This window comes from Cynoglossus semilaevis, chromosome 4, assembly GCF_000523025.1.
Source record: "Cynoglossus semilaevis isolate Cse_v1.0 chromosome 4, Cse_v1.0, whole genome shotgun sequence".
NCBI classification, from domain to species: Eukaryota; Metazoa; Chordata; class Actinopteri; order Pleuronectiformes; family Cynoglossidae; genus Cynoglossus; species Cynoglossus semilaevis.
Window position 1 is genome coordinate 19277741 of NC_024310.1, and position 16044 is coordinate 19293784.

Consider the following 16044-nt stretch of genomic DNA (forward strand, 5'->3'; position numbering starts at 1 on the left):
TATATTTTTCGTACAGAAGCAGCTGTCGCCCCTGTCTGTTCCTCGCAGTGACCGCAGAGACAAATAATAAACCGCGGTGATTATCGATAAAGCCCTAAATTTTGTGACCTGCTCACAAAGCTATCGATTCCAACAACAATACTCTGCCAACCCCTCCCCGTCCACCAAAAACATGGGGAAGAGAAAGCAATAAAGTACCTAAACACACACACACACACACGCAACATAATAAATTGCATCATTTAGGGCTTTAATATCAGGCCAACCCTCTGGGCCATAGCACTTTATAACAGGATCAACAGTCAGACAGACAGAAAGGACACACACACACACGCGCACGCACACACACACAGGGGATCCCTTCATTAACAGTGCTTTAGTTATGCCTATTAGGAGTCCCCTCCTCTTTCCCATTTCCTCCTCCTCTTCTTTCACTGCAGCTGGTGGGAGAGAGAGAGAGACCCTGCTGCTCTTTGTCCGTGTGCGTGCGTGTGTCCGTCCTTGTATCTGTATTGTGCGCGTCTGTGAGCATGTGTGTGTCAGGTAGAGAGAGAGAGAGAGGGAGAGAGAGACGGACTGAGGGCAGAGCAGAAGCCTGAGGGTGGGCCTGGAGACTGTGATGGATGGAGATGTGTGCGCAGGGCCGGCTAAGGCCAAAAGAGCAAAACCCGCAGCTAGTAGAGTAATGTGGACGGCACACAAGCACAAGGGAAATAACAAGGTAAAGACAGACACAGAAGTTACCATACAACGACCAACAAAACACACACACACACATTGATGAGAGGAAGACGGCACGCACAGAAGTTACCATACAACAACACACACACATTGATGAGAGGAAGACGGCTCGCACACACATCCAAATGCACACAAATGTCCCGGAGCTGTGGCAGTTCATAAGGTTTTTGGTGATGACGTTCACAGAGTGATGGATAGCAGGCCGAAGACGAACAAAGACCAACGCGGTTCACGCGACACGCGCAATATCGGACTCGGAAAAAACACCAATCATTACGCAAAAAAGTTTTCCCCCAATTGCCATCCGAGACTTGGCGCAGGGCCGGAATGTTCCACGAAACACGCGCACTTCTCGACGTGTCCGTAATTGAAAGTCCATGACGTCATGATTGTGATTGCTCGCGATGGCGGCGCCGGGGGCAGCAGGCGTCCAGTCGAACGAGTAACAAGCGACGGGCATCTTTAAATCGGATTGTCCTTAAAAAAAACGAATGTCTCTGCTTTGTGAAATTTCGTACCTTTTAATTCAAAAAAATGCGTCGGCGGGACACTGAGATCGAGTTAGACGAGGGTGATTTGTTTAAGCGTACAGAGTGCTTACGGCGCAAGGGGTGAGACGGACAGACACCGAAGAAATGGATGGACCAATCCATCATAAACATAAACAAGACGTTATTACTGGCCTCTGTGTGTGTGTGCGTGGACGGTGGGAGTGCTTGGGTTATTTGATCCAAAAGTGTTTTTAGATTAAAAGCCCATCAGCCTAAAAAGCAACTAAAAATGTCAGGGGAGATCAAGTTCAAGCAGGGTGTACAAACTCAAGCAAACACAACAGATAAAGGCAAACATGAATAAATGAATATTTTGTTGTTGGGTTTTTTTTTTCTTTTCTGACTGAAACAGTGTGTATAGAAACTCACAATGAGACGCACACACACACATCCTGTGAGCGTGCGCGGAGTCAGGCCCGGGGCATTTTTTGTGCACAGGTCATAGTTCAACTAGAGCATAGCTTGTTTAAGAGCCACCCGCCTGCAAACTGAGGGGGGGATACACTGCCCTCGGGGGGGTCTGAGATGTGTGTGAGTGTATAGCGCTGAGTCAATGACAGGTGCAAATGCAGTGGGGGGGGGGGAACAGAGAGATAAGGGGGGCGGGGGGGGGAAACAAATGATCAAGGGGGGGGGGGGTGAAGAGAGAGAGAGGGGGGGCGGGGGGGGTAAACAAATGATCAATTTCAAATGAGCTTTGTAATACTGTTTCTATTACTCAGGGGTGGAAGTGTTAGGATGATGATACATGGAGAGCTTTTTTTGGAGGGCTGAGAGCCACGTTGTTGCCCGTAGCGTTTAAGCCTCGGAGTGCAATAAGGTTTAGTATAATGAGTCAGGTACATCTGCTCCCTTTGATGCTGGAATTACAAAAATATTATGTAATTATACTTCAATTAAAATGTAAAAAAAAAAAACAGGCTTTTCATTTTCTGAAATATAAAGATAAATGCAACTTCGTCGTGATCCATATTGAACAAAATAATCAAGCATCGCAGACGACGACGATTTGTCAGTCCAACTGGAGCTAGAACTGAATGCATCAAGCGTTCGCAAGTATACAGCATACATTTCCAATTTGCATTTTTTCTTTCTTCCTGATGGGACATTTTGTCCTCAATTTGAAGGTTGGTTCAGCTGCGACTTACCAGCCTCCAGCAGCATGCGGACACTGAGCAGGTCATCTGCCAGCGTGGCGTAGTGTAGCGCGGTGCAACCACGGAAACCAGCCCGGCTGCTGAGCCTGTTGCTGAACTCGTCCTCTCTTGACACGTGAACTGCGCGAGGGGGGGGACAGAGGTGCGGGACGTCAGACATCAAAACAGACAAACTAACTGTGACTTCAGCTTATGAGGTCGGCTGGTGTTAATTTGAAATTCATTGTAGAAACTTCCCTACAGAAAGAACTCATAAGGAGAAAAAATATTATTTTCATTATTATTATTATTTTTAATTAATAAAACAGTTAATTAACTATCACATGATTTTTTTTAACTCATAGCTTCAATATATTCTTTTTTTTAATTTTTTTTTTTACTTTTTTATTCACTGACAAAGCCCCAGTGGATATATACTGTACATCACAGTTGTGTTTTTGTTCACAGTCACATGTTCAACTTTCCAACATGACCAGAATAATGGGAGTTGTGTATTTCGGCCTCTTTCCTAATAATAATAATAATAATCACAGCCTGTCGTTCTCTCCATGTGTTTTTCATAAGAGCACTCATTTTGTGCCACTCCTTCGTTGTTGCTTTTATTTCCTTTTTTTTCCCCCCGCCTCCTTCCTCTTCTCCGCAGCATCCATCAATCCCTTTCATCACTTGCACCATCTTCATCCCTCCTTCTCACCCCTCCCTCTTTCCCCAATAACTTTGTCTCATCCATTTCCTGACTTCCTATCCTCTCCTCCTCTCTGCTGTCTCTCCCTCCCTCTCATTCCCATCATGCAACCCATTTCCTCCAATCATTTTCCCCTGCTAACACCACTCCTAACATCTTCATCTCCTGTCTTCTCCTCCATCTTTGACATTTCACTGGTGCATCCTCTCTCCGGTCCTTCTTCCTATCCCGTTTTATCTTTCAATGATCCTCTGGTTTTTTTTGTGTTTTTTTTTCCCCCTTTTCTTCCTTGTTTCATCAGTCTCTCTCTCCCTCCCTGCATTCTACTCTTTTTCTGCTGCTTTGACGGTCTCTTTCTGCTGTGTGTGTGCGCGCGAGAGAGAGAGAGAGAGAGACAGGGCTGGATAATCATAGCTAACCCAATAAAGCGTCGCACAGGCCCCCCCAGCCCATCCATCAGTGTGCGTCTGGGAAACGCTTCCCCACGCTACGCTGGCCCCACGTGGACCCAAACCTGACAGCCATATAAATGTCTGCAATATACATATCCCATATAAATATGTCTGCAGAAACCCAACACAGACTGAGGGAGGGGTCTGTGCGTGCGTAGTGAGTGTTTGTGCAGTACAAAAGGGACGGGGATAAAAAAAAAAAAAAAAAAAAAAAAAAAAAAAAAAAAAAAAAAAACCCCATTTAACATGTAAAACAAAGAAGAAACCATAAGTGAACACATATGCAAATTTTTATGCAAATTATAATGCCTCGTAATGTCTTGTCTAACAGTTAGGATTCATGTGTGTAATATATGAACTGTACACACACACGCACATATGCAAATAACAGTTGTTTTTTTTTTTACCTTCCAGGGAGTGGATGCCTTTCTCTCGTGATGTGTCGTAAACATTGTTGAATTGATCGCCAGCATTTGGATCAGCACCGGCTTCCAGAAGAGCCTTGATCACACTGAAGGAAAAAAAAAAAAAAAAAAAGGAAATATAAAGATTAAAAGGCATAATAACGTTATCCGGAATTATGCAAAAGAAGGAAATGTTTCGATCACTAGTCACCTTATTTTATTGTGTTTGTGTTTATTTAAGAAAAACATTATTATAATTTCCTTCAAAAGTGTAATTCCTTAGAAACTCAACAATTTTATTCAACAATGGCAGCGCAGTTTCACTGCCGTGAGTGAAACCCATCCATGAAACGCTGAATCTGACTGGACACACAGGAGCAGTGGGCTGCACTTTTTAGTTGTATTGCTTGCTCGACATACTATAGAAACCGATGATTTCAAACCCTAGTTAAACCTGATAGGTATATCAAGTGGGTCTAGCTAACATTTCTTTTTATATATATATATAAATGTTGATATACTGTTTTCTTTTTTTTTTTACTTTAATTTTATTCCTTATGGTCAAATGAGCCGTATAGAAACTGACGATTTCAAACCCTCGTTAAACCTGATAGGTATATCAAGTGTGTCTACCTAACATTTCTTTTCTTTTTTTTTTTTATAAATGTTGATCTACTGTTTTTTTTTACTTCAATTTTATTCCTTATGGTCAAATGAGCCCGTTGCGGGTCCACACAAGCAGAAGTTGTCCACTACAGTGCACTCCATGCATCCTAAAAGGACTGCAAAATCTAGTGTAAACTACTCAAGCAATATATCCCATCATGCATTGCAGTTGTGACGAGTTGTAATGACGTAAGTACTGTCCACCCAAGTAGTGTCTGAGACCCTATGTAGGAAACAGGGAGTAGGGAATGAGTGAGTGATTGATTCCGGAAACAGCTATTGTTTGTTTTCGGGGGCGGGGCAGAGTGCATTAACATCACAGAACGACAGCCACAAACAAGCAGGGCCAAAGGCAAAAATAATGGCTTTATTTCGATTGATCTGTTTGAACTGTGAGAAGCTAGAATTGTAATCAAAGTCAAATTCCGATCAATCGCGCAGCCCTAGTCAACGACTTGGTCATTGGGTGAATATTTCTTTTTCCTACTACTTTAATACCACGCCTTAAAGTTGTGCGTTTCTTATATCAAACATTAATGTTGGGTCAACTTTATTAACGGAACAGAACGCGTTTACAGCACACCCTGCAGGGAACGGGCGGGAGTGACACAGTAGACAAAGAGTTTACATACTTAAACATCAGACTCAGTTCAAATACCACAAAAATAAAATGTATATCTGTATATCTAAAGTATATCTGATATAGTCCGTAAAAAGGAAATATCCCGTTTGTGAATGACCACCACTTCGTTTTTTCAAACTCTCTGCTTCGCCACACACTCATTCACTTTTCGGCACATACGCGTAGTCACTGAAGAGCCAAAAGTCGGGCCTGTTTCCGGTATAGTTGGACGGGGGGGTCTGGGGGGGGGGTCTGTGTGCTGTAGCAGGAGTCTGAATGCAGCCCTTCATTGGAGCGTACAGCCTTATAGAACAAACACAAGAACCTCGGCAACACCACTAACTGTGACCCATTGGACATTCCAGGTACCGTCTCTTTGTCTGCACAACACGCACACACACACACACATGAACGTCACGCACACGAACCGTGATCATGAGCAATGGCATTGACATTGTAACACAGACGTGCACACAAAAGCTAGTTAGGTGGGCCGTGCAGACCGGCAAGGAGAGAAAACAGGGGTGATGGCCGAAACATGAACCCTGCCAGTCTTCTGCTGCCTGCCATTGATGCAGTCTGACTATCAATTCAAAAGAGGAAGAAACAGAAGCACATAAAATACCTGTCACAGGACCTAAAAAAAAAAAAAAAATAGAAAAGAAACACATGGTACTGTAATGGTCATGAGGAGATGAAGGCCAGATTTATCAAACAAAAGTACTTTGATAATGGACCAAGAGCAAAAAAAAAAAGTTAGACTGGAAAACGTCATCCAAAATATTAAGGTGAGGATGGATAGACACAGACTGTTTGAATCTGTGAATGGAAATATTCATTTTGAATAAACAGCCCTCATTACAACAGGAGGTAAATAACAGAGGTGTGGACTCGAGTCTCATGACTTGGACTCAAGTCAGACTCGAGGTCTGACTTGATTGATGATTTGATGACTTTAGACTCGACTTGACAAAACGTAAAGAGACTTGGAACTCGACTTGGACTTTTAACATCAATGACTCGTGACTTCACTTGGACTCGAGCCCCTTTGACTCGACAAGACTCAAGACTTTCTCCAAAACCCAAAGATTATAAAGTAAGTTATTGAGGAGCGCTCTCTGTATCTCTCATTGTACGTGCTGTCGGCACAACATCCAATCAAATTAGACCCACGTTGTTTTGACGCGATAATATCGAGCCAATCAAATTGCGGGCCAACCAATGAGAAAGAGCTGTCGAACAATGCGCGGGTTAGAGAAAATGATACCAACGATCGTGTAGTTCGGATTTAAAAACTACGATATGGTCAACAAAAAAAACGAGTGGCAGTGAGTGGAAGGACTTGAAAGGACTCGAAACAGAAACGGCAGGACTTGGGACTTGACTTGACACTTTTCAGTCTTGACTTGGATTCGACTCGGACTTTGCCTATTTTGACTTGAGACTTGATTCGGACTTGAGTGCAAAGACTTGAGACTTGCTTGTGACTTGCAAAGCAATGACTTGGTCTCACCTCTGGTAAATAATAATCACTAGGAATTGCGACCGAAAACCAAAAATGAGGAAACCGAGGCCGAAAACCAAAACACCAAAAGTAGTCACTCCGTAGTCCATCGCAACCTCTTTGCTTAGAAGACGCTTTTAGCTACAGTTGCATCTGAGGAGCTGGTCTCTTTAGTTAGCTGCTCAAACGGGGCAAGAAGTGAATGTCGAGGGGGAACTCCTGGTCTGCGCTGTATGCAGCAAAGACTAGCTTCTGCTGCATACAGGCTTTTCCTTCCTCTCATATTCAGCATAGCGATCGGGCCGTTTGGATTTGTTTGCACGACCTCTTAAAATTTCAGCATTACACGTTTTGCAAATCGCTATCCTTGGGTCATTCTCAGATATATTGAAATACGTCCAGACGGCGGCGCTTTCTGCTTGCGTCATCCTAACTTCCTGTTTAGCCGTTTTGTTTTGGTGATAAAAGGACATTTTCGTCGACTGAATAATCGCTGCATCCCTATTCATTACGTATGTAATTAGTTGCGTTTTGTTTTGTTTTCAATGTATTTGAACCCTGACCTGGCTCTACTTCTTAAAATATACACAAATTGGGATTATGATATCTCTCCAATGTACTTTTATGTAATGTAAGCCCTACTATTTGAGAAGTACTAGACTATGACAATCTTAAATGGTCTGAAATTGTCAGCTGTTTGATGTATATGAATATGAAAAAAAAAAAAAAACCTTCACAAAACAGCCTTTATCTCACCCTTCAGGGGCATGGGAAAAAAATGAACCTTGGCTGAAACGTGTCAAACAACTTCTAGTATTAGTAAAAAATTAAAGGAGAACTGGGCTCGACTTGGTCAGAGGACGCAGCTTCCTGTGGGCGAACGAGGCTGAGAACAGTTGTTTCTGACCTTGCCCACTGATATCAAAGAACGAAGAGGGGTCGAGGGGGGGGGGGGGCCCCTTTGTTTTTTTTTGTTACTGTATTACTGTGACCGAGGGCATCAAGGGAGGCCACTGGGGTGACCCGAAGAGGGCTCTCCTCTCATCCCTGCAAGCACTTCTGTAAACACGCATCCTCTGAGACACGCATACAGACCAACTCAGACTATGGCTGGTCACACGAGGCTGGGCAGAGCTGTGTGTGTGGGGTTAATGGCATCAGAAAGGTAAACATGGAGGGATAAAACAGAGGAGAACTGCAAAGGAGCTGGTGGTGGAGGAGGACGACGTGAAGGAGGAGCAGATGAAAGGAGGGAGGAACAAACCGTAGATGAAAGAAGAGAGATTTAATTAGTCCGGACGCTGCCAAAACTAATGAGCTTTTAAAAACACTTGATTGTTTTGCTAATTAACTGCTGATCAAGTGACTAACTTTATTCAGGACATTCAGGAGGAAGGTTCCAGCACTAATTTGGTGTTCAACCTAAGGCCAGTAGAGGTTTATTAGGTTCAATGCTCATTTTTAGAAAAGGCCAAATTAGAGAATCCTTGATATTAAGGAAAAAAAAAATTAGAATTCAAAATTAAATAAACCTTTGTGTCCACAACATCCAACTGGACTTTTTTTTTTTTACTTCAAGTTCCCTCCTCACTTTGCTCCTGCACCATTAAAAGTCCGACTTATTATGGCCATACATTCATTTACACATCTGATGCCCAGGGTTGAAGATTTACCAGCAGGCGACTGGTGTAAGTTTCCCCATCCTGCCCCGGAGGGAAGGCAGGAAACAGACACTTCCGTCTCTGCTGTGCTATAAAAGACACCTGAGCTGAACTGACCATCCATGTCTCTGACCACCTGGCCCAGACACTGCACCTCACTTGACCTGGTCCACACCTGGGGTCAGGCAGATGCCGAGGAAAGACAATGACGTTGAGAAATGATACAACATCTGCAAAGGGCGGAACTTGATTTTTTATATATACAGTATATATTTAGCGGCTAATATAAATCGATTTGTAAATTTGAAAAAAAAAAAAAAAAAAAAAAACATACTTGTTTGTAATGATAGTTATGATGCGTATAAAGTCATTGCGTTATTACACGAGTCGAGCCCACACCTATAATCCCACTCAACCGTTTCGTCCTTCTCCTTCCCTCTGTCCCTCGCTGCTGTACCCAACCCTCCCTATCAAATCGCTCAGCCGACAGGTCGGAACGGTCAACAGGCGTTTCACTTGGCTGAGTGCTCATTGTGCACGTGAACGCAGCAAGGGAAGAATGGAGGGAGAGAAAGAGAAAGAGAGATGGAGAAGGGTTGTCGTGTGTTAAAGAGCGCAAACACTGGTCAAAGCCCTTGGCCTCCCCGACGTAGCCGCACATCAAAGCTACGAAAATACCACCCCCCCCCACACGTCTCACCCTTAACTCTTACCCCCTCCCTCCTTGACGCTAACCCAGATTTTCTCATATGGCCAGCATCTCCAACTTCCCTGGGTCCGGTCAAAGGAAAGAGACACTAAAGCGACACGGTGTTGATGAATTAAGTCTCTTGAACCTTGGTTATCACTTCTGGACCAGCGAACTACAAATACACAGTGAGGGAGCAGTGAAATAACTCACCAATAACATCTATGCCGACACTGTAGCTCGGAGCTACACCTTCCTGGTGAGTGATGCTCCCTGTGTTTTCACTTATCGGCTGCAAATAAAGTTGCGTGCGACTGAGTAATAGACAGTCGGCCCAGAAGATATTTAGTATGAACTTCCCCCTGTCTGTCTGTACGGGTAATTCTTTATGCATGAATCCACACACACACAGAGAGACACATTCTCACTTGTGTAAATACCTAAAAAGTGAAACAAAGTGTGTGTGTGTGTGTGTGTGTGTAAGGGAAGTGTGTGAAGCGATGGTCTGTCTTCCCCTACAGCAGTGACGGCTCATCGGGGGGTTGGAAGACAGGATTAAACACAGGAGTGTCACTGCCTCGCTGAGTTATAGCACTCATAACGCACACACACGCAGATACACACACACACACACATACACTGAAAGTCTCACTCAGTGGCGTCCAGCGAAATGTCCCCAAATGAACAAATTGTCCTCGTGTGTTTTGTCAAAATAAACGTCCCTGCAAAGAGTCAAGTCAAAGTTTAATTGTTAAAAAAAAAAAAAAAATAGATAATCCAAACTATTCCAACACACACCACTCCCCTTGTGTTCAATGTTTTACAAAATGGTCGTCAAAGTCAATAACAGCCAACAATAATAAAAGTATTGATAACGAAAAGCATAAGCAGAAAAATATGAGTAACAATGACCAAACAGCAGCTATTTCTTTCATCCAAATTGAACACAGATAAACTTTACCAATCTCCTCTTTCGGTGACTAAAAACCAACCATCCATTTGTCTGAATGATTGATTGATTTATTTGTAACTTCTCCAATTATTTGAATTAACTCTATTTATAACTTCTCCAATTATTTGAATTAACTCACATTTAGATTCAGCTCATTTTTTTAAACCATTATAATATTTAAATCTCATCTTTCACTTCTCACGCACCCGTGAGGCCCTTGGACAAAAAAAAAAGTGACTTAAGTCCTAATGGATGTAAAAAAAAAAAAAACACACAGCTTCTAAATTGGATTTGGCCCGGCCTTAACCTCGGCCCCTCTCTGCCTTGTGTGTTCTGGGGGCCAGGAGGCTAATTTAATTTGTCGGGACACAGAGATGGGGGAATGGGGTAAAGACCGTCTGTCGGTCTGAAAGTCACACTTTGCACGTCTGAGGAAACTACTGTAACGAGGAGAGTGGGAGGGGCACACATGACATATGTTCGAAAAGCTCAGTGATGCAGACAGCTGCATGACTCCAGTACACTGTGTTACTGTTTTAACATATGCTCATTTAAGTCTAGGTCTCAGAGGTGAAGAACACAGGGTTGATTTTAGAAGTTTGACTCTCTCTCTCTGTGTGTGTGTGTGTAAAACAGACCCATGCCGTCGGTTCATGGCCGCCTCCATCAGCGCAGTCCAACCAAGACGATGGCGAATGTTTGGATCCACGCCTTCCTTAAGCATCCTGCAATCGGAAAATTACTATAATTTAATTTTTTTTTTCTTTAGAAATGTAACTCAAAAAATGCTTGAATTCTGTATATAAGAAATGGACGGTGCTATGCTGTAATCAGCTATAATGTGTTTTGCTAGTGATAACATCTTCAATTTAAAATATAAATAGGTCACTTTTTGGTTTACTATACAACATGGAGAAATTCCATGTCTGGATTATTATTTTTTTCTTTAAAATCCAAAGCATTCTATTTTTGAACCCAGGCTTCACAACATTATTGTCTTCATAAAAAGGGGTGACACTTGTTCATTGGCCATTTAGTGTTGGTGGTGTAACGCCAGGTGTGTGTTAAGTTCTAACCCCTAGGGTTTCACATCAGGTAGTGTTGCAGCACGGTCTGTAGTAGAATATGTGTGTATGTGTGTGTGTGTGTGTTTGTGTGTGTATGTGAGACAGAGTAAGTGATCCGATCTCCGTCCCTGGTGCTGATCAGGCAGACAGTGTGAGTGTTTACAGTCAACACTGTGGCCTCTGTCTGGTCTGCACTCAGCTCTGTTTTCACTGCCTGCTGTATCAGAGTTTGATCAGAGGCAACGGTTCACAACTACGGCTTCATAAAAACTCCTCGTAGGGCAGTTAAGCTACAAGACTCCTGCTGCCTCAACTCCTTCTGATGGAAAAAAAAAAGAAAAAAAATCTGACCTTTGCACATTCCTGATTAATACCGGAATTTAATTTTGTAAAATGTAAAATTTGTAAAATGTATAATGTCATTATATAAAAAACACAGAACCTCTCTTTCCTCAGTCACATCTGAGCAGACACATCTGACGAAGCCAAGCAAAGCACTTAACACATCTGTGACCTGCTGACTGTCTGCCTCTGCACTCTCACCTACACCATCTGCCACAAAGGTCCAGGTAACCCAAGACCGCAATTGAAGAACACACACGGACAAAACACGTGTATGCACACACTCCAGTACACGGCTTGAGGTGGAGAAAATCCGACAACACAAGTGCACAAAAGGCCCCTTTAAAATACCACAAAAAATATATAGAGGTTGACAATAATCAGCGTTAATATCCAATGATACACAGCTTTATTTATAGGAAAGCAGACTAAGAGTCGTGATGAGAGTGTGTGTACTGTAACTTTTTCTTATTATCCGACATGGCATATTGGATGTTTAATTTGATTTTATTATAACTGTTGATCGTGTTCAAGCTATTGTCAGGCCTCTGGGTGTGAATTTCTATTATTTATTCTATACTGCGATTTGTGATAGACTCAGCGAGACTGGTAACGTGGTTTTCTTTTCTTTTTCTCCATCACACAGACTAGCAGCTGACATATAAAACACGTGCAACTAATGGACCCTTCCTTCCACCTGGTGGTTACTTTGAGGAGTACAACAGGTCATCTCCTACCCAACAACGTTTTCCGTCTATAATAATAATTTATTACTTCATAAATCACCATGGGACCTAAAAAATCTAGTGGAAAAAATAGTGAGAACACCAATGTGAACAAAGTGAAAACACGGAAGCAATAAAAAAAAGCTAAGGTAAGTGGAAAAATTGCTACTTATTTGGATCAACGAAAAGCAGTTGGCTTTTATTCAGATGTGTTTATCTTTTTTTGTTAGATCTAATTATTTTCATTGGTTAAGTGTAAGACTATGGACGCAAAATCCATTTATCCATTTTACACTGATTTCTATGATATATATATATATATATATATCTTAACTCCTGAGGGATAAATAAAGTTATATCTCTCTATCTAGACATCTATCTATGTAGACATCTATTTATGTAGCTACATATCTATCTAGCTACATGTCTATCTATCTAGCTACATATCTATCTAGCTACATGTCTATCTATCTAGCTACATATCTATCTAGCTACATGTCTATCTATCTAGCTACATATCTATCTAGCTACATGTCTATCTATCTAGCTACATATCTATCTAGCTACATGTCTATCTATCTAGCTACATATCTATCTAGCTACATGTCTATCTAGCTACATACATATCTATCTATCAGTATACATATTCACATGCATACTTATACTTATACAAACATATATCCTGTATTCTACACCGACAGTTTTCAATGTGTAAAACTGCTCATTGTTAATAGAAGCCCTAGCCTGTGTGCTACCTGGTCACATCTTCAATATTGTTCGTCCTGGCTGCTTCCAGAAGATTCTCGCCTTGAAAGAGAAAATATGGACAATGTTTCACAAAATGTTTAGTAAAACATTTCAAAATTACGTGTACAACGTTTGAGTTATATATTTTCTTGTGGGCTTTGTGGTGAGCGGCAACTAAGTGAATACGTTACAAATTAAATATTACCTTTCTTATCCGACTCTTTCCTTAAACAAAAGGCCACAGCTGCGGCAGAAAGCACACCGGCAGAGGCTGCTCCAAACGGTCTGGCTCCTCCACCTGTTTCCTGGCCTTCCCCTTTCTCGCCGCGGCCGCTCTCCTCCCAGTAACGATTGTTGTGGCGACCCCTGCTGGCTAGAGCTGCCCATGAGTTCCGGCGGTTCTCCAAACTGGACAGCCATCTAGGGGCGAGGTGATGATACTGCACCGACGGATTGACACTGGTTCCAGCTGCCTCCTCGGCCAAAATCCCCCTCCTGGAAACCCGGGAGGTGGACACCAGGGGGTTGCGGTTATTTTGCGCAGGTGACTCTCGGATACATGTGTAGAATTAAAAAAAAAATAGAGAGTGACATTTGAAATGTTTTTAAAAAATATTACCTTTCTTATCCGACTCTTTCCTTAAACAAAAGGCCACAGCTGCGGCAGAAAGCACACCGGCAGAGGCTGCTCCAAACGGTCTGGCTCCTCCACCTGTTTCCTGGCCTTCCCCTTTCTCGCCGCGGCCGCTCTCCTCCCAGTAACGATTGTTGTGGCGACCCCTGCTGGCTAGAGCTGCCCATGAGTTCCGGCGGTTCTCCAAACTGGACAGCCATCTAGGGGCGAGGTGATGATACTGCACCGACGGATTGACACTGGTTCCAGCTGCCTCCTCGGCCAAAATCCCCCTCCTGGAAACCCGGGAGGTGGACACCAGGGGGTTGCGGTTATTTTGCGCAGGTGACTCTCGGATGCTCTGACAGTTGGCGCCGCCTGTGCTGGTCTGGAGAACGCGACTACACGGTGACAGGCTGCGCGACCTTCGCGCAAGAAGCCTGGTGGGTACAGATGATAACATGGCACTTAACTCACCGAAAATATAACCGGTGGGCGATTCTTCAGTCTGACATCAAAGCTGGGGGTGAAACGATATCCAAGGCTCCGCTTATTTCAGTCTGTTCCTCTAAAGTCAGTCGTACATTTCTATAAACATGAGCTGAACGAAAACACAACACCTCATGCACCAAGGATGTCACCAGGACCCGAAGAGCATGCCGGGAAATGTCGTTTATCGATCGCTTCCATTCCCGTTTCTGCGTTCCATTGGCCTCGTGGGAAGTGGCGCGAGTCAGTGACGTCACTTCCGTTTGAAACCAAGTTGAAAGCGTTTCAGTGTAATGTTTTAATCAAGCAAAGCAACGCAACACGATCTGTTTGTGTTTGACTTCACAGATACCTTTGTAGGAACAAATAACGCCCTTAAGCAAAAAGCATGACTAAATTATTATTGTTAGTAGTAGTCCTACTATTAGAAGTACTTAGTAATAGTAATGTTAGAAGTTAATTGGAAGTCTAAAAAATGTTTGCGTTAAATAATTTAGCCACATTTTATTGGATGATCTTGGTCTCCAGGGAACAGATGATGAATAAATGTAGGAATGTATTTTCTCGTTGTCTGAAGACTCGGTTCTTGAAAGGTATCTATGGCCACCAGATGGCGCCCGTCTGCTTGGTATTGACCAACAAATTATTCATGTTAGTGTTACATATGATTATTTCTATACCTCAATGTTAGAGTGAGTTTAAAGTCGATGCCAAAATTATAGAAATCATTAGAAACGTATATACATTTGTATATATTATATCCAAAAACCCAGCTTTAAAACTTTACAATACAAAGACTCTTCCTGCTACATATACTTACCCTTAGGAATATTATTTCTTATTTTTTCTCTCTTTGACAGTTCTACCATACTCTACACCAGTAGCCATGAAAGAGATTGACCCGGTTTCGTTTAGTATGATCTTTGGCACCACTGCTGTAAATGTTTAGGTCAAATTTAGCTGCTGTATATTATTCATCATTTTTCAATTATAATGCTTTAAATAGGCATCAATTATTCTCTTCCCTCTCTTCTCAGTTATGCATTTTTAATAGATGGCATTTTTTTTCTCCATCTGCTGGCAGGAAGACATTGCAGGGTGCCGAAATGGGCAGGATAGAAACAGGTAACAGTAGGGTGAAAAAAAAAAGATTTTGTTTGAAACCTTCATTTCAACATACAATTGAAAAAAAAAATAGACAACATTTTATTTGAAACCTTCATTTCAACATACAATTAATTAATATTATTTCTTTTTTTTTTATTTAAAACAACTTTAGCGACATTCAGCAGGCGATACTAATGGTTTGACTTGAATTTCCTGTTGAATGCCACATTTAAATGTTGACCCCCTGAGACGTTGTGAAACTGTTGAGCTCAAGCTGTTGATGAAGTACAGCGCCTCACTCATCTTATAATCTAGATATTTCCTTTTTTCGTATGATCACAGCAAGAAAAAGGGGAAATGGCAAAGCAAATAAGATTAGTCATTATGAAAAACCACAACAGACCACGCACGATAAGTTCCCGTTGTACCACTAAGGAAAAAAAAAAACCCTCTGTATGAACACAAAGGCAGGCTTTCCTGCAAACATGAGACAGTACCTTAAATCGAAGTCTAAATTGAAGAATAAAAATAAATGTGCTTCAATGTTACATATTCTAATAGGACTACGTTTTCAGAGTTGCGTTAAACCTAAATGTCGATGGTCCCCTGATCCTGCAGGGCTCACTGGCTCCAAGCCATTTTCCTCCTACATGTGTAGAATTAAAAAAAAAATAGAGAGTGACATTTGAAATGTTTTTAAATGTGGAAACATTTTGAAATGGCCCTTGCTTGTTAGATATAGAGTAGCAGGTTTGGTGAAAATGTCATTTAGTAAAACCTTGAGCTACAGCCAATAAAAAAGAATGGGCCTCCCAGGGGGTGACATGGTGTAATTTACGATGTGGACATGTTGCGTGCTGGCAGCAGTCTC

At 42.2% G+C, this 16044-nt stretch overlaps 1 protein-coding gene across 3 annotated transcripts in view; it reads right to left on the reverse strand.

Annotated features, from left to right (window-relative positions):
* clpb (ClpB family mitochondrial disaggregase) overlaps positions 1 to 14308 on the reverse strand; it is a 31897-nt gene extending 17589 nt beyond the window's left edge. Inside the window, exons 1-6 of one of the 3 annotated variants that reach the window (XM_025055035.1) lie at positions 13897 to 14306; positions 13170 to 13482; positions 12973 to 13024; positions 10722 to 10808; positions 3994 to 4097; positions 2441 to 2569 (exon numbers count right to left, since the gene is read on the reverse strand). In XM_025055035.1, the coding sequence (XP_024910803.1) occupies positions 2441 to 2569; positions 3994 to 4097; positions 10722 to 10808; positions 12973 to 13024; positions 13170 to 13482; positions 13897 to 14040 (829 nt within the window). In that variant the 5' untranslated portion in view covers positions 14041 to 14306. Of the gene's footprint in view, positions 1 to 2440; positions 2570 to 3993; positions 4098 to 10721; positions 10809 to 12972; positions 13025 to 13169; positions 13483 to 13583 lie in introns of all 3 variants that reach the window. The other 2 variants (XM_025055036.1, XM_017032162.2) reach the window with 2 other exon arrangements.
* Between the last annotated feature and the right edge of the window lie 1736 nt (positions 14309 to 16044).